Source organism: Xenopus laevis, chromosome 9_10L (assembly GCF_017654675.1).
Source record: "Xenopus laevis strain J_2021 chromosome 9_10L, Xenopus_laevis_v10.1, whole genome shotgun sequence".
Classification (NCBI taxonomy): Eukaryota; Metazoa; Chordata; class Amphibia; order Anura; family Pipidae; genus Xenopus; species Xenopus laevis.
In genome coordinates, this window is record NC_054387.1 from 10,006,096 (window position 1) to 10,024,213 (window position 18,118).

The following is an 18,118-nucleotide window of genomic DNA, read 5'->3' on the forward strand; positions in this document are numbered from 1 at the left end:
GAAAAGTCTAACCCCTTCACCCTGGAGCAGAGAAGCACAAAACACAATGGTCAGGCAGACAGTGAAACAGCAATGTGATGTGTAAGGTCATTATTTAGAATTATAATATGTCAATAAAGTCACCTCTTCGTAGCTCGTGATCCTTTTGATGATGTTCTCCAGTTTGGTGTCGCAGATGTGCCGAAACTCGTATTGGGGCATGGTCATTACAGTCTTGCTCATGGAAATGAGCCTCATGCAGTTCTTTACAAACTGGTTATCATCAGCAACGAAGGCTTGAAGGATCTAAATGGAGACAGCGGGTCAGGTCTCACGGTTCTGGGGTTCAATCCTGATCTGGACAATTTCTGCATGGGGTTTCCTCCCATTTGGAGATATTTAATAAAAAGGGCCCGAATGTATCTAGTGCACATGTGATAGGGTGTTTGACTCTACCTTGGCTGTGATACAGAACAAGCCACGAGGCTCCACGATTTTCTCTAGGATATAGCTCTTGATGCCGGCGGTGCTGACATACTCGTACACCACCCCGTGCTCCAGCTGAACATTCTCCACTGTCAGATTAATGAGCGGAACACCCTCGCCAGGAGGAGATGATGCATTTTGGATCTCGCCTGCAACCCAATCATTGGAACCAATCAAAAAAAACAACAAAAAAAAAAAACTCAAGGGACCCTCAACTTGCCAACAATGTTTATTATTTTATACCATTTTTGAGTCACCTTCATTCATATAGGTTCATAGAACCCATAACGTATTAATATTTCCAGATAGATTCTACATTCTGCCACTAGGTGGAGCCTGCAGGGGAAAACTAACAGCAGGTTAAACTCCTTGACCAATGTCCCTGGTTAATGGCACTGCTGCAAAGTGTCCAGGCAATATGCTGTATGTATTTGAAATGCATTTGTTTAAACAAGGGAAAAGGGTTATATGATACCTGTCTGGTTGTCATGCGCTCCCTCCCGTCTCTCGAGGGACAGACTAGATTCAAAGCCTTCGCAGAGGCTGCCGTTCAGAGATTCATCCGACGTGGCTTTCTGAGCTCGATCCTCCTCTGCATCTTCATGCGTTCTATAGATCCACTGGAACAGGCCCTACATAAACGGCAGAGTATTAATATGTCCATGCCGCGACAAGATGGAGGCAGGGAGGAGATCTTTACAGACAAACACCCAAAGGGCTGCCATCAATAATCATGGAACCCCATAATACAAATTTATAAGGTCCCCCTCCTTGGTGGTGGACCCTGCCAACAAGTAGAACGGGGTCCCATGGACATATGGATATGCCCAATTATACCGTAACCCCCTTTGCCCAACTGTAGTACCCCCAGGTTGCGGCCCTGAGCACCCCCTATAGTTGCAGCCATCTGATTGGCTCATCCTTTTTACTCACCAGGGAGTTCTGTGGGTTGTTTCTAAACGCTGTGAAGTGATCTAGAACTTCCGTGTAGCTCTCATGCATCACATTGTTCCCATTCACTTTCAAAATGCACTGTCCTGGGTGAAGACCGACAGAAACTGCCTGGGAACCTGGAAAAAAAAGGATGCTAAGGGGTGTGCTATATGGCACCCATGATGCACCACTCACTATCAGGGGCAGATTTTGGGTGACAACTCAAGTGTAAATAGGGTATGTGGCCAAAGACGCAGCTTGCTTTAATGTAACACAGTATTTTCAGACACAAACAAAAACTGTAAATCAGAAAGCAGTTGTCCTTTAATCTATTTCCAAGCGAAATCAGACGTTTTACTTGAAATAAAGGCATTTTTTTTAATTGTTCATTTTTACTATTTTAATGCCTCTTTGCCCTGTCTCTGGGGGGCAACGCGTATTCTTCGTATTTATCTACGTGGATAATATACGGGCGTTTGCAGTTTAGATTTCACAATTTATGGAGCAACAGGAACTCACCTGGAGTGATCTTTCCATGTGACTGGAGAGCAGCTATGTTCCGGCTCATGTATAAAATACAGAGCCGCCCGGCTACTGCTCGGAACATCCCTCATTCCTCCCAGCTCAGCTGTCCATGTGTCTGAACTGTGTCAGCCTGCTGCCTTTTATTAGCTTCCCATCAGTCCTGCTGCACAATGACTGGCTAAGGATTCTGGGAGCAGTAGTTTAGGAGCCAGGGTTTATCCATTTCAGTTTAATGTTGGTCACTGGCATGGCTGTGAATAATCTAATACCCGGCTGGCACTAACCTTAGCCCCTGGCTACAGCTGAGCATTCTGGATAAGGGGTCTATTTATAATCTCTAGAATTATATATTCCGCTGGCTCAGTTCCACTTTTAGCCTGGGAATACTTTCCATCCATCTCTGAATCCAGCACTAAAACCCTGGGGGCACTTGCCCAAATAAATTGCCCCCTGCTTGTGCTTATTTTTAATTCTCAAATCAAATATATACCTGTCTTAAAATGCGCACATGACTCTATCTGAAACCCTTCAGGGACAATATAATGGTCTGCTGCCGTTTCCTTACTCCAGAACACATCCTTGCGGAAAAACCCAAAACAGATGTGGGAATGCCGAGCATCAACCTGCGCTACAAATGGCTGCACATCTGCAGGCGCTTTAGGAACGGCACAACTTCATGGGAAATCAATCTCCACTCGGCCTGGGATAGTCTGACATTAAACTGAGCACTTGTTGGAAGTGTCCCCTATAAATCAGCAAAAGGCCAGAAAATAACTTTGGGCGAATGCGATTCCGAAATCTCCCAGTGCCTCCACAGCCAAATAGCGGATCCTGTCATTCCCAATTCAAATCTATCAGGCTGCTCGCTGCCATGTGCAGGCAATTCAGCCATCCGTCTGCAAAGTGTCATGTTGATAAAGTGTATCGAGCATTAACCCCTTGCCTGCTGGATATGAACGGGATGCTGGGCAAAGTGTCATTCCCACTGAATAAAAGTTGCATTTATAACACATTCCCCCTTATGCAATAAAAGGCCCTAAAGCCCAGGAGCAGTAACCCACAGCAACCAATGATATGTTTGTTTTTCAATAGGTGACTAGTAAATGCTACCTGCTGATTGGTTGCTATGGGTTATTGCACCTGGGCAAACTTAGGGGGTTATGTAATTAAAGGCACTAAATTTGCCCAGGAGCACTAATCCATAGCAACCAATCAGCAGGTAGCATTTACTGGTCACCTATTGAAAAACAAACATCTCATTGGTTGCTATGGGTTACTGCTCCTGGGCAAACTTAGTGCCTTTTATTACATATGGGGGTAGGTGTCTTTTATTACATTACGGCGAAGGTGCAACCTATAGGCATACAATAAAGGTGGCCATACAAGGGCCGATAAAAGCTGCCGACAGACCGAGTCGGCAGGTTTTTGGCCTGTGTATGAGGCCCTCCGACGGGCCCCGGAAAGGACTAAAAATCCCGTCTTATCACGGGTGCATCTGTTTGTTGATGTGGTCCCTCATTCCGACCGTCCGTTACCCTTCATTATGATCCGATTGTTGGGCCCTATATACCTCAAAGTGGGCATTTCAGGGAGAGATCCACTCGTTTGTCAACCGCCAAAAGAGCAAATCTTACAGTGTATGGCTGAAGCTGATGGTTGTATGTGTGAGCATGGCTGATATCAAGAAAGTACAGCAGGTCCTCCAATGAAGGGTCCCACTGAAGAGGTGCGATTCTCAGGGTTTAAAAGGGGTAAGGCTTGTAGTATTGATGGGTTTTAGGCTGGTCATGTACAAGGGTTTTGGCATAATAGGGAGTAGCTAGACATCACCGACCAGGGGACCCAACGGTGGACCCCATACTAGTAAGCAGGGCCTGCCTCCCCAATTATTAGCCAACTGTTCACCTCTAATATCTGGGGAACTTTGGGCCCTGCTAACTTAGTAGTGTGGCCCTTGATTACTTGCCAGCCCTGTGGGCTATGAAGGTACAGTATTAGCAAAGCAACATTGCATATAAAAGATCCCTTGAAGTCTGGCCTACAGATGTATAAATGAGAGTTAGGCACTAGGCACACGGTCTCAGATTAGGTGTTCATGTCTACTCTATCTCAAGAACATCTGGACAAGATTAACTAAGTGCCATAAAATGTGCATCTGGTTTTCAGTGGGTGCCTCAAACTCACTTATCCTACTCAGCCCATATTTGAAGCACCATTCCACACCCTCACAGCAATTGCATTTAGATCAGTAACAGGATTCTCCCAGCATCAATGCTGCAAATACAAATGGGAAATCTGGAGTTAATCGTATCCCTTTAATAGTATTAGGCGATCTTACCTCTTCCGACAGCGTGGACGTAAGGGGGAGTTGCGCCTCTGATCTGGAAGCAAAGAGACTGGGGGGAATCTGGGATTTTTATGATTCTGGATGGGAGAGAAGAGAAAAGGGAGGATTAGTTATTGAGTGTTATTTGCTTTCCTCTCTCATTCTGGAGACGGCAGATATTAGGGGTCATTTACAAAGCTTGCGACCTGTCCTGCACTTTTCCAAATTGTCACAGGTCTCAGGGCTGTTCTTTGCACAAGCACTAGGTTTTCAATCCACCTGCAGAGAGCAGTCACACCCCCAAGTGGTTTTTGTGCCCCTTAGTGCTCAGGGGTTAGGGTTATAGTAAATTACATTATATCATATTAAAATACTATTTTTTCCATTCATCCGGAACGTTTGAGGGCATTAAACAGGAGGAGTATTTCTTTTATACAGAATAGAATGGACCCAAAAATTATCCAGGGAACCAGTGGTATTAATAGGCAGATATAACGGGGGAGGTTTGTATAAACATCATCCAACTGTTTATTGCCTCTTTTAAAATACTTTATTACTGGCCCTATCCGAAACAATCTCGATACATCCGTCACTGCAAATCCTATGGAACAGAAACCCATTTGAGGGCCGTACATCAAGCGTCACGGATACATTATCAATCTGTTACACTGTCGACATGAATTAATATCTGCCATAATCACTTGGGCACTAAATTACAGCTCCTCTGCAGAATAAAATCGCGTGGGCATGTGATGAAAATCCCGGTGCCTCGGAATGACTGATTCGATTAAAGGGATGGTTTCATCAAGCATGGAGCACAGCCTCTATTTACATGAAAAGTATCTTCATGTATCCTCAATTATCCCAATGGGAAAAACATGTCTGCCACTAACAGCCAGGACTATATGATATCTATATCTATCCATCTATCTATCTATCTATATGTGAGTCGTGAGTAACCCTTACTCTTTTTGTTTGGTGGCCACCAGGATGCGAATGGGCCTCCGAGAGCAAAACGACTGATTTAACATGGTCTCCACCTCGGAAAAAGGACGCAGGAAAACCAAGTCTTCATTGATGGAGTAGATCTTGCGTCCCACCTGCAGCCCGGCCATCTGCAAACCAGAGAATAAGAGACAGGCACCAATAAGAGGGGTTCTACCATGGATCCCCCGACACCACAGTTTATACATATCAACCAAGTCTAGTGGCACGTGAGCAGTTGGTCCTCTGATTTCCAGATATGGTGCTTCATGGTCTGTCTAATTGCCTTCTTAAGGGATTTAGAGATGCACCAATGGTTGGGGAACAAAGGCCAAGCTGCTAAATCTAATAGGGCAAATTGAGTGATGGGAGGGGGGTGAACGAGCATGTGGGGTGCCAGGCCAAGTAGAGCTACCTTGGCCACCAATACCACTACTACAGATACATTTTTAATACACAAGATGATTAAAAAATGTTAATTAATATGTACTGGAAAGTTTCCTAGAATTACATTTCAAGGTCTATTTAAATAGCCAGCACAGGCTTCATCTCACCTCAGCGTAGGACCCTTTCCGGACAGATTTCACAACAATCGCCTTGTTTTTATCCTCCAGGTCAAACCCATAATCTTCTTCTTGGGGTAAAATCTGTAAAGTGAACAGGCAGAGGGGTCAGACATTGTTCAATAAGTTTATAGCAAATGCAGGCACCCAAGGTGTCATTCGCCTACAAATGTCTCAGCCAAGAGAGAAGCGCCCGAATTTGAATATCTAACATTGTAATAACCAAGCAGTGAAAGATTGCTCCATTGCAATCCATTGTGCAGTATAAGAGAGGAATAAATAACAAGTGATAGAAACCAGCAGGGATATTTTTAACCATCACAAGAGGTTGGCAGGCAGTAATGTACTGACAACGGTAGGGCAGATAATGGGGCTCTAATTGCTCTTCCTGAGCTCAATATGAGAGGTTTATTATAAACCATATTCTGTGAATGCATTGAGCATGTATTGTGCAGATTGTAACTGATAGGAATGGGAGCAGAGAAGGTGTCGATGCACTGCGGTGAGCTAGACATTGCCAACATTGTAATTACTTTAAAGGGGAAACCTGTACTATGAAATCATAGGATCAGTATTTATACATCTGAAGGAAGATGCCATATTGATTTCCTTATACAGTACAGTATGAGGGTATAGCTTATTGTGTGCCCAGAACATTCCTTCTCTGTATATTTGTATTTATACATATGGGAAGGAGATGCCATATTGTTTCCCTTAGACAGTACAGTATGAGGGTATAGCTTATTGTGTGCCCAGAACATTCCTTCTCTGTATATTTGTATTTATACATATGGGAAGGAGGTGCCATATTGTTTCCCTTAGACAGTACAGTATGAGGGTATAGCTTATTGTGTGCCCAGAACATTCCTTCTCTGTATATTTGTATTTATACATATGGGAAGGAGATGCCATATTGTTTCCCTTAGACAGTACAGTATGAGGGTATAGTTTATTGTGTGCCCAGAACATTCCTTCTCTGTATATTTGTATTTATACATATGGGAAGGAGGTGCCATATTGTTTCCCTTAGACAGTACAGTATGAGGGTATAGCTTATTGTGTGCCCAGAACATTCCTTCTCTGTATATTTGTATTTATAGATATGGGAAGGAGATGTCATATTGTTTCCCTTAGACAGTACAGTATGAGGGTATAGCTTATTGTGTGCCCAGAACATTCCTTCTCTGTATATTTGTATTTATACATATGGGAAGGAGGAGGTGCCATATTGATTCCCTTAGACAGTACAGTATGAAGGTATAGCTTATTGTGTGCCCAGAACATTCCTTCTCTGTATATTTGTATTTATACATATGGGAAGGAGGTGCCATATTGTTTCCCTTAGACAGTACAGTATGAGGGTATAGCTTATTGTGTGCCCAGAACATTCCTTCTCTGTATATTTGTATTTATACCTATGGGAAGGAGGTGCCATATTGTTTCCCTTAGACAGTACAGTATGAGGGTATAGCTTATTGAGTGCCCAGAGCATTCCTCTGAATATTTGTATGAGGGTATAGGATATTCGTTTCTATGGCTCAATTACTGGGTAACCCAACAGCATTGTAGAAATCTGATCTCTTCATTAGCTGAAAGACTAGACGTCCCTATGTAAGCCTGTGTTAAAGGTCAAACAGTGTTACATTTAGAGAAAGGAAATAAGGGAGACCAACTTCCTTCCCATACTCAGTAAGGCCTTTGTTAAACTAGTTATGGACAAAGGGGTCTCTGGGTTACATTTGTCCCTATATGGGGCATGTTTTCTATGTCATGCATCTCCATAGCACGGAAAACCTCTGGAGCTACAAGGCCACTTCAGAGTTCTAAGGTTTGGAGGAGGGCCATGGTACAAATGCACAAACTAAATATTATTAATATATATTAAAAAGAAAAAACTAGAGCACCCTTCCTATGCTGATAATAAAACCCTCCTTCCTTCAGTCTAAATCCTTCACCAGCTGGACGGAGTAAAGCAAAACAGCAAATTTTGAACTCAGGGATAACTTGCCCTTTATAGTAGGAGTGCATTTGCTGCAGACATTAACAACCCGGGGCCTCATTATGGAAGAGGAGGCTTGAGTGGACGTTTCATCTCTGGAATTAAGTTGAAAGAAGGAAAACAGAAAAATAAAAGTCTATTTCTGGAGCGTGGGCCTCAGCCGCATGGAATGCTTCCCTGGTACGAACAACTGTATTTATGTCCCGAAATGAAAGGCTATGAAATCTGTGATGTGTAAAACAGATGTTGCCCTTATGTCTCTGCCATGTTTTCCTCTGATTCTGTGTACAAATTACAGCATTCCTCTGCTTCGCAGGACATTTGCTAAACTCATACAATTCCATGTCTCCCACCCTCGGCACATGGAGCGCATTCATACCCCCCATTTGTGACTTACACTTTGCAGCACTGGAAGCAGCAGGTACGGTAAATATGCAATGACCACGATGTGTATGTACATGGCACAGCCTCTCTTTGCGGCACAAAGTACTGGGCAAATGGCATGCATCTTATAGGTAAGACACATATGGATACATGATATGGTAAACTTAACACAGAGAGGCAGGGCCAATTTTGGGGCAGAGGATGAGGAATTGATATATAGAAGAACATATTCCATTGGGTAAAGGTGGCTGTTAAATGATGCCAAGTGGGCCTCTCCAGACCAAGTCAGCAGCGCATTGGTCAATGATTGGGGCTCTCCAAGGTCTTACATTTCCATCAGACAAGAATCACATTAAAGGAGAAGGAAAGGCTAAAGTTAAGTAAGCTTTATTAGAAAAGTCTATATAAATACACCAGTAAACCACTCAGTATTGTTGCTCTGAGTCCTCTGTGAAAAGAAACAGCACATTTCTTTCCTTCTATTGTGTACTCATGGGCTTCTGTATCCGACTTCCTGTTTTCAGCTTAAACCTCCAGGGCTAGGGCTTGAGCATGCTCAGTTTGCTTCTTTTTCCCTCTCTCCCAACCCTTCCCCCCTCCCTGCTGTAATCTGAGCCCAGAACTATGAGTGAGCAGGGAGACTCAGGCAGGAAGTGATGTCACACCAAGCTAATATGGCAGCTGCTATCCTAAACAAACAGAATGAGTTTCTGGAGCTATTTACTCTGGTATGGTAAAGTATTTTGCAGAATAAAACTATTGTGGCTAATATATTGGCAATAAACTGCGTCGGTAGCATTCCTCCTCCTTTAACATGTTGATGTGGCCCTCTCCCAATGGGTTTGATTGTTGGCCTGATCCGATCAGCCTGATACAGTGCATGGGTGGCCAATGGCACCAAGATCCAAATATTTGGTGACCTTGCCAAAGAGCAGATGCTTAGGTGTAGGCCCAGTTGAAGCTGTATTCCTCCAGCTGCTGTTCATCTGCAACCTTTTCATAACTGAAGCTGTCTGGCCCTACATCAGAAGATCTGTTTGTTTGCTGAGCAGCTCTTTCTCCAAATTGGATAGCCATGTGCTGGGCTTATCAAATCGTCTGGCCTCCAGTCAATAGAGGCCCCTCAGAAGTGGACAGCATCAATGGATGATCCAGTTCCTCAGCCAGTGGGGTTGCTGATTCTTGGCCTGGTATTTTGGGCAGGCCAATAATGACAATAAATCCAGCAGCACTCGATGTGTGAATCAATTGTTTATTCGTGCCACTAGCAAAGCAACGTTTCGGGCTATTCCAGCCCTTTATCAAGCTTGATAGGGATCATCCATTGATGCTGTCCACTTCTGATGGGCCTCTATTGACTGGAGGCCAGACAATTTGATAAGCCCAGCACATGGGTATCCAATTTGGAGAAAGATCTGCTCAGCAAACAAACAGATCTTCTGATCAGCCAGTGACATCACTGTGACATCACTTCTGGAACAGTGACAGCGGCACGCAGTATATTACTTTATGTGACAGTGTTGTACCCCACCCGTCTACACAATCACTAAAGTTCATTGCATGCACAATTACTCCTACTCCATAAGGACCACGGACTATTACTGTACTACTGGACAATTACTATAAATAAATAACTATAAAACTATAAGGAAATTACTATAAATAAAGCTAATGAAATCTGTATTTTGTTAAGGCAAAATTAAGGCATCCCGGCCATGCTGGAGCCTTAATGAGAGATTTGCCTAATGATTCATCAGATGAATTGTAGCCCGAAATTCCTTTGTTTGGCACTGGGATTTGTGGGGGTCTGTTCTGTGTCATGATTCTAGGACAGAGCGAATGGTTAGTGTAACAGTGAGTGAAACCAAAGACTGTTCTTGGCTGGACTTCTGATAGGGGCAATGCTATGGTCAAAGTTACGCAAACTGTGTTCATTGGATTCGTTCATTCTTAGAATGTAAATCCTTGTTAAAGTGATACTGACACTAAAAATTTTCTTTTCAAAATATTAATCTACATTAAACTTTACCTATAGGTCATGTTCACTGTTTTTCGCTGATAGTTCTGCTTTTGTAAGTAATTGTCACTTGATTTTCCTAAACCTGAATGTTTTGCCAACCTGACCGTCCCTTCTTATCTTGTCAGTTAGAGTTTCTAATGCTAACGGACTCCTGCTGCACAAATATGGCTGCCTCCTCATTGAAGAACAGGGTAGTAAGAAAGGTAATGTACAAGCTTTAGGCAAATACGTTTATAGTAAAATTATAAATAGCATTCAAAGATAATGCTATGATAGGTAATAAAAAAGGTTATTTTCTGATGAAGTTTGGGCTTAGTACATGGGAATACCTAAACTGCCATGACTTTATGTTATCTCTCTGCACCGGCTATGAGCAAACATAGGGGACTGTTCCTGCTGAATTGTGCTTAGTACAGGGAATACCTATGCTGCCATAGTTTTATGGGATCTCTCTGTACAGACTATGGGCAAACTTAGGGGGCTGTTCCTGCTGAATTGTGCTTAGTACAGGGGAATACCTATGCTGCCATAGTTTTATGGGATCTCTCTGTACAGACTATGAGCAAACTTAGGGGCTGTTCCTGCTGAATTGTGCTTAGTACAGGGGAATACCTATGCTGCCATAGTTTTATGGGATCCCCTCTGTACATACTATGAGCAAAACCTACGGGGACTGTTCCTGCTGATTGTGCTTAGTACAGGGCATCGATGCTGCCATAGTTTTTACTGGAATCTCTCTGTTACAGACTATGAAGAAAACTTAGGGGCTGTCCTGCTGATTGTGCTTAGTACAGGGAATACCTATGGCTGCCATAGTTTTATGGAATCTCTATGAGCAACTTAGGCTTTCCTGCTGATTGTGCTTAGTACAAGGGATCCTATGTTGCCATAGTTTATGATCTCTCTGTACAGACTATGAAGCAAACCTAGGGGAACTGGTTCCTGCTGCATGTGCTTAGTAACAGGGGAGTAACCTATGTCTGCCTATTGATTGTTTTTGATTATTCTACTCGTCTGTATGCGATTTATTTAGTCTTATATAACAGACTTTAGGGGTGTTCTCTGCTGAATTGTGTCGTTATGTTATCTCAGTTGGGAATTATTCTTATGCTGCCTTAGTTTTAATTGGAGTCTCTATGAGCATATTCTTAGGGCTTGTTTCTCTGTGCTGAATTGTTGCTTATTTGTACTATTTTGAGGGAAATTTATCCTTGTTGTGCCTTGTTTATCAGTTTTTTTAGTGGATCCTCTCTGTTATTCTATTGGATCGTTTATTGACAAAGCCTATGTGCGGAGCTGTTCCTGCTGAAGTTGTGCTTAGTCAGGGAATACCGATGCTGCCATAGGTTTTATTGTGAATCTCTTCTGTACAGCACTTGGAGTAATAAACTTAGGGGCTGTTCCTGTGGATTGTGCTTAGTAACAACGGAATCCATTTGGCTTTTTGCCATATGTTTTATAGTGGACTATCTTTCTATGTTACCATAATTGGGGGCTGTTCCTGATGAATTGTGGCTTAGTAACAAGGGTAATACCTATGTTGCCATAGTGTTTATGTATCTCTCTGTACAGACTATTTGAGCTAAACCTAGGGGATCTTTGTTGTCCTTGCTGAAATTTTTTTTGTGTCTTAGTAACTATGTTTGTCGGAATACCTATGGCTGCCATAGTTTTATGGGATCTCTCTGTACCACTGATTGTAGGCAATGATTTGGTTTTATTGGGGCTGTGTTTCTGCCGAGAGTTGTGCTTGAACAGGGGTTATCCCTTGCTCGGCCAGGTAGTTTTATGTGTATATTAAGCACATTTTACATTCCTTATGCAGAAGTTCAAACTTAGTGCATGGGAGCTTTATACGTAACACCTTTATTTATCGACAGGAGCTTGTGGGTATTGGTTTCCCTCATCTAATCTACTGTATGTATTTGTTGTCAAGTAATATGTACCTTTGTACAGTGCTGTCAATTTATTTGGTGCTTTATAAATTATTGTTATAATAATTATTATAAAGAAAAGGAGAAGAAAAATAGTGAACAAAAGGAGCATTCCCAATATACTTTTGGCCAAGAATGGTCTTCTACCAATAATAAACACACTCTTCTCCCATCCTCATATTTATAAATAATCTTCCTGACTGTATATTAATCACAGACACTTGATACATACCACGCTGCCCACCTGGGCTTTCTTGAATCCTGATCTCTGACCCTGACATTGTCTAGTGGGACCACGTTTAAGTGTCATTCCTGTTTGGGCACCTGCTGTCTATGCCAGGAAGTTTTTCCCTTCATTTATCACTTTTCCTGTAAGAATATCAGAACTTCCTCCTTCTTTTTTCCTGATCTTTACCCCTTTCCTAGAGAAAATAACCTCTTTCTGTTCACATTGGTTTCCTCTCGCCTGTCATTTCTTTTCTTGTGTTTAAATATGTCCGCCATATCCTCCTCTTTGCCTTCCCAGATCACCTTTCTCTCTTCCCACTTCCTTTGTGCTGCTACTTTTAGATTTTCCTGACTCACTTTAATAAAACCTGTCTCCATAGGCCTAAGCAACCATCCATGATCATAACAGCTTGACCTTGCGGGATTCTTGGGTGGTATCTCATTTATCATCGTAGTCTATCCTGAAAATTCTGATAACTTTTCAGAGAATTTATAATGGAAGACACATTGACTTCCCCTTACCAAGAGGGTCTTTGCCAGGATATTTTCAATGAGCTTGAAGTCATTTCGGAGCTGTTTGTTTTTAGAGCTGGTCCCTTCCATCTCCTCGTCGGCGTAAAAGCGAAAGAACTGCGACTCGTCTTTAAATTCACTCTTCTCCAACACTGCCGAAAGGAAGACGTTATTAAAATGCTGCTGTTGGTTTAGATATGTCTCAAATATATCTCATTTTATTTAATACACATATTGAGTGATAACCTTCATTAATCACCTTATAAAATATTCTTTAAATTCGCTCTTCTCCAACACTGCCGAAAGGAAGACGTTTTTAAAATGCTGCTGTTGGTTTAGATATGTCTCAAATATATCTCATTTTATTTAATACACATATTGAGTGATAACCTTCATTAATCACCTTATAAAATATATTTAATATATCCAGGGCAGGGAATCGACGCATTCAACCCCTTTCATGTGTTGGCATTACTGGTCCTTTAATAGTGCTGTGCCAGACTTGAACACGTAACCTGTCTGGACCAGTACCAGTTAGTACACTGCAGCCTTAAACACCCAGAACTTGTCATTAAGTTCATGTTACGAAGCCGCTAGTACCCATAGTGCACTGGCTTCCCAGTTAGTAAATTACAGGACCCACTATGCTGCCTGTCTGATTTCCCAGCAATGTGCACAGCTCAGAAACCACAAAGCAATGACAAAGTCTAAAATTAGGTTGAGTAAATGAGAAAAGGGCACCAGCTGAAACTCAGCACCAAACCAGCCTGGTATGCCCAGAGTTAGTGGTAGAGAAGCTCATCATACGGATACACGGTTGTACCCAATCAGCAATCATTTTTTGGCTACTGTGGGTCAGTGAACCCATTTGAAAGCTGGAAGAGGTCAGAAGAGGAATGTAAATAATACAAAAAATATAAAAAATAAAATAAAAATGAAGACCTATTGAAAATATGCTAAGAAAAGGCCATATTAAAAGTGAACCTGAAGGTGAACCACATCTTTATAGTATTTGTTCATTACCATGATGCATGAAGCCGTTATTGCAAAGTCCCACGCCTAACGCCACTGCCTCTTCTCGGGTCTGACAGTCACCCTATTAGGAATAAAATAAAATGAATTTGTTTGTGTAGCAGCAACAACAGAATAAACTTTATTGTTGGGCAATAAGCCTTTCTGGAAGTTCCTGCTCAACGACTCCTGACACGTAGGAGATGCTGGGAGTTGCAGCTGAATATTGCCTGCTTTAAGCAATTTATCCTCAATTAGCAATGACATTGGATTCCCCTTCCCTTCTATAAACACTGACATTTGTCAGAAAGACAAAGCTATAACAGAAAGAGAGAAAGTTTCACAAGAAGCTCATTTCATCCCAATCCTTGATTTGGATTTGCTAAAAACAGGCTTCTTCCCATTCTATAGGCAGTTAGTGATATTGTTCAGCTGGGGAAGAAGAGACGCTCATTCCTATAAATACACATTTGGAGCAAGATGGCACAAGAGAATCTATTACCGGCTTCTCTTTGTTCCTTTCTTGTGATATTATTTCGGGAGGTGGGAGTCACTGCCTCTGCTAATTTATCCTCACATTTTTTTCAGTTGCATGTGAGCTCTAACTGACTTGTAAGATAAAGAAGCCACAAACTAAGCAGTTTCAGAGCCGGCTTTACAGGCAGGGGTGCATGGGATAGAACAAATCAAGACCTTTGGCTTTTTAACTGTCAGGCTACAACTTTCAGCACTCCCAACAGCCTAGATATTACCCAATCTTAACAACAGGGCTGCAGATTGGGTAATATTGTTACTATAACCACCCTGTTCTACTGTCTCTTGCCCTATAGTCACCATCTTGATTTACTGTTACCATTATGTCCCACTGTCATCATCTACCTCCAACTTTCCCTATTGTCATTTGTCTCCATCTTGCCCCGTCAACATCTTGACAATGTTCTCCATCCAGCTCCTTAACCTACTCCCTTTCACTTGACCTACTGTCACCACTTGTCCCAAATGTCATTTCATACTGTCACACTGTGACCATTCTTGCTCTATTGTCACCATCTTGCATTATTGTCATTATTTTGCCTCCAACTTGCCCATCTGTCATTATCTTGCCTCCAACATGTCCAACTGTCATCATCTTGCCTCCAATTTTCCCTACTGTCATTATCTTGCCTCCAATTTGCCCTACTGTCATTATCTTGCCCCCAACATGGCCTACTGTCATTATCTTGCCTACAACCAGCCCTACTGTCCATTCTTGCTCTACTGTCACCATCTTGCTCTATTGTCATGATCTTACCTCCAGTTTGCCCTACTGTCATTATCTTGCCTCCAACATGGCCTACTGTCATTATCTTGCCTACAACCAGCCCTACTGTCACCATCTTGCTCTATTGTCATGATCTTACCTCCAGTTTGCCCTACTGTCATTATCTTGCCTCCAACATGGCCTACTGTCATTATCTTGCCTACAACCAGCCCTACTGTCATCACTTATCCCTACTGACATTCAGTCACACTGTGACCATCTTGCCCTACTGCAGTGGCAGAACTACCTCATGCCCGCCAGCGGTTCACTCGAATGTGAAATCTGCCGAAAAATTCTCTTCTGGAGGGGGGTGGGGTGCCTGGCTGCATGGCCTGCAACTAGGCCCCGTGCCCCCTAGTTACGTTACTGCCCTACTGTCATCATCATGACTTCAACTTGCCCTGTTTTCATTTGTTACCATCTTGCCCTATGTTGCCTCCATCTGCTCCTAGCCCTATGGTCCCCCTTACCCAACTGGTGCCATCCTTAAGGGACCCAGAGCAATGCTGCCTATTTGGAAACCTAAAGTGCCTAAAAAAAGCATAAAGAAGTACAGCAGCTCCCATAATTATTAAACACAAAAAAATAAAGTGTCTCTAACTCCCAGATAAATCGTTGGTTTGTATTTGCCCTATAAGGGCAGCCTTTTGTATCTAAAGGGGGTACCCAGATCCTATAAAGGCAAAATTTAAAAAAAATGTACAATACCTGTGATAGCAACCAATCCACAAGCTTGCTGGCCGGAATAACAGATTTGTATGTTTTCAAATGGTAATCACGATCTCTATAGAAACAGAAGAATAGAATGTGGTTATATAACTCCATGGGACAGGATCCAGAAAAGGGTTTTGGTTGGGAAAGTGATTGCCAATCAGGCATATAAAGCAAGCAGTGGCCTCTGACATTCTCTTGCTTGGGGCAGAATGCTGAACAAGAACTCCCTGCAGGATCACATTGCACTTTGGATGCAGGTAACCGTGAATAATGATACTACTAACTGTATAATGTTGAGCATTTAGGGTTTATGTAATAAGAAGTCGTTACGTACCCTCAGTGCACCCTCCACACCTTTCAGCTGTTCTCACGCAAGATGTTTGAAGCAGAATTCTGGGGCACAAGTGAACCTTTCACTGAACACCTACATCGCATTCGCGAGCTGGTGGTAAATACGTAATTTCGTTTTTTTTGCTGTAACAAATACAAGGCCCCCTCCTACACAACATAGTTAGAAAACCTGCTCTATATAACAGAAGCACTGATGCCACAATGGGCAGCTCTGTATCCATGCTTAGTGAGCCACTCCGACTTAAATGCACATCTGACAAAACCAGATACAAAATGCCAGCTCAGGACAGAATTTGCCAACTCATGCAAAACTGAGAATTAATCGGAGAATTAAGCTCCGCTGTGCAAAATCCGGTCACACCGAGTGGTGTAAAGGCCAAGCACTCCCTGTTTCACTGAGATAAAACAAGCCATTAATAATCACTATTCCCAAATCTTGTCTTCAGAATGAAATCACCATTCATCACAAGGGGAAGCAAGAAACATGGCATGTGTGAGCTGTGCTCTGTGTATCTGCCATGGGTAAAAGTGCTCTGTATATGGGCATTAAAGGAGAAGGAAGGGCTAAAACTAAGTAATCTTTATCAGAAAGGTCTATATAAATACACTAGTAAACCCTCAAAGTAGAGTCCTGCAGCAGGTCGGGTACCCGCGGGTTACCCGGGAAAAAAAGCAGGTACCCTGCGGAATGAGGGTAGGATTTTCTGGTGCGGGTCTGTGTGTAACGGGTCGGGTTGCAGGTCTCAACTAAATTTTTTATTTCATGTTATATTGTCTATATTTTAGTCTTTTAAAATTTTACAAAACTTGTTTCTGTCCCCGCCCACTTTTGATAATGTCACTCAAGGTTTGCAGCAACACAACTTCCTGTGGTCAGCGGGTTTGCGGATAAGGCAGTTGCGGGTCCGGGTCGCGTAGCAGATCAAAGTGGGTGGAGGTTTGGGTCCAGGTCTTAGAAATTAGTTCCACGCAGGATTCTACCTCAAAGCAATGCTGCTCTGAGTCCTCTGTCAAAAGAGACACCACATTTCTTTCCTTCTATTGTGTACTCATGGGCTTCTGTATCAGACTTCCTGTTTTCAGCATAAACCTCCAGGGCTAGGGCTTGAGCATGCTCAGTTTGCTCCTCTCTCCCTCCTCCCCTCTAGGGTTGCCAACTGGCCGGTATTTTAGCAGCCTGGTCGGTAAAAATGATGGTTGATCCCAACGTTATTAGTAGGGGAAAAAGATAAATATATAGGAAGGCCGGTATTTTTTTCTAGAAAAGGTGGCAACTCTACTCCCCTCCCTGCTGTAATCTGAGCCCAGAGCTATGAGTGAGCAGGGAGAGACTCAGGCAGGAATTGATGTCACACCAAGCTAATATGGCAGCTGCTATCTTAAAGAAACAGAGAGAGCTTCTAGAGCTGTTTAGGATGGGGTCACAGGTAGGACATTTAAGCTGCAATTGGCATTAGAGCCTATGCCATAGCTTTACCCCTTGTCAGCATCAGGATAACCATAAAACACCACCACCTATACTTGCAGACATAAGTGATATACGGAATATTTAACATTGCTAGTGTTCTGGGTCGCCGACCCCAGCAACCAGAGAGAAAAGTTTTAAATTTGAAAGCAGAGGAGTAGAAGCAAACGAAGCTCCTGCAGCAACACAAAGGTTGTTCCCATCACTACACATTAACAGTTAATGGAAAATTCTCATTTAGCCCAAATCAGCGACTGCAGAGCAGGAACCTTTTAATGAATAAATGTAAACATCTTCCCCTTTGATGTGTGGCCAAAAGGAATCATTCAGCTGCCATAAGCACTTCTGCCTTTCATATGGGAAACCAAACAAAGGCAAAGTTGGATCACAGAAATCTTACAAA

At 42.6% G+C, this 18,118-nt stretch overlaps 1 protein-coding gene across 1 annotated transcript in view; it reads right to left on the reverse strand.

Annotated features, from left to right (window-relative positions):
• prex1.L (phosphatidylinositol-3,4,5-trisphosphate-dependent Rac exchange factor 1 L homeolog) overlaps positions 1-18,118 on the reverse strand; it is a 159,274-nt gene that overhangs the window by 18,423 nt on the left and 122,733 nt on the right. The window contains 10 exon segments of the mRNA NM_001090233.1: positions 124-285; positions 436-614; positions 941-1,097; positions 1,399-1,535; positions 4,262-4,347; positions 5,216-5,364; positions 5,788-5,880; positions 12,884-13,026; positions 13,898-13,970; positions 15,894-15,969. Coding sequence (NP_001083702.1) covers positions 124-285; positions 436-614; positions 941-1,097; positions 1,399-1,535; positions 4,262-4,347; positions 5,216-5,364; positions 5,788-5,880; positions 12,884-13,026; positions 13,898-13,970; positions 15,894-15,969 — 1,255 coding nt within the window.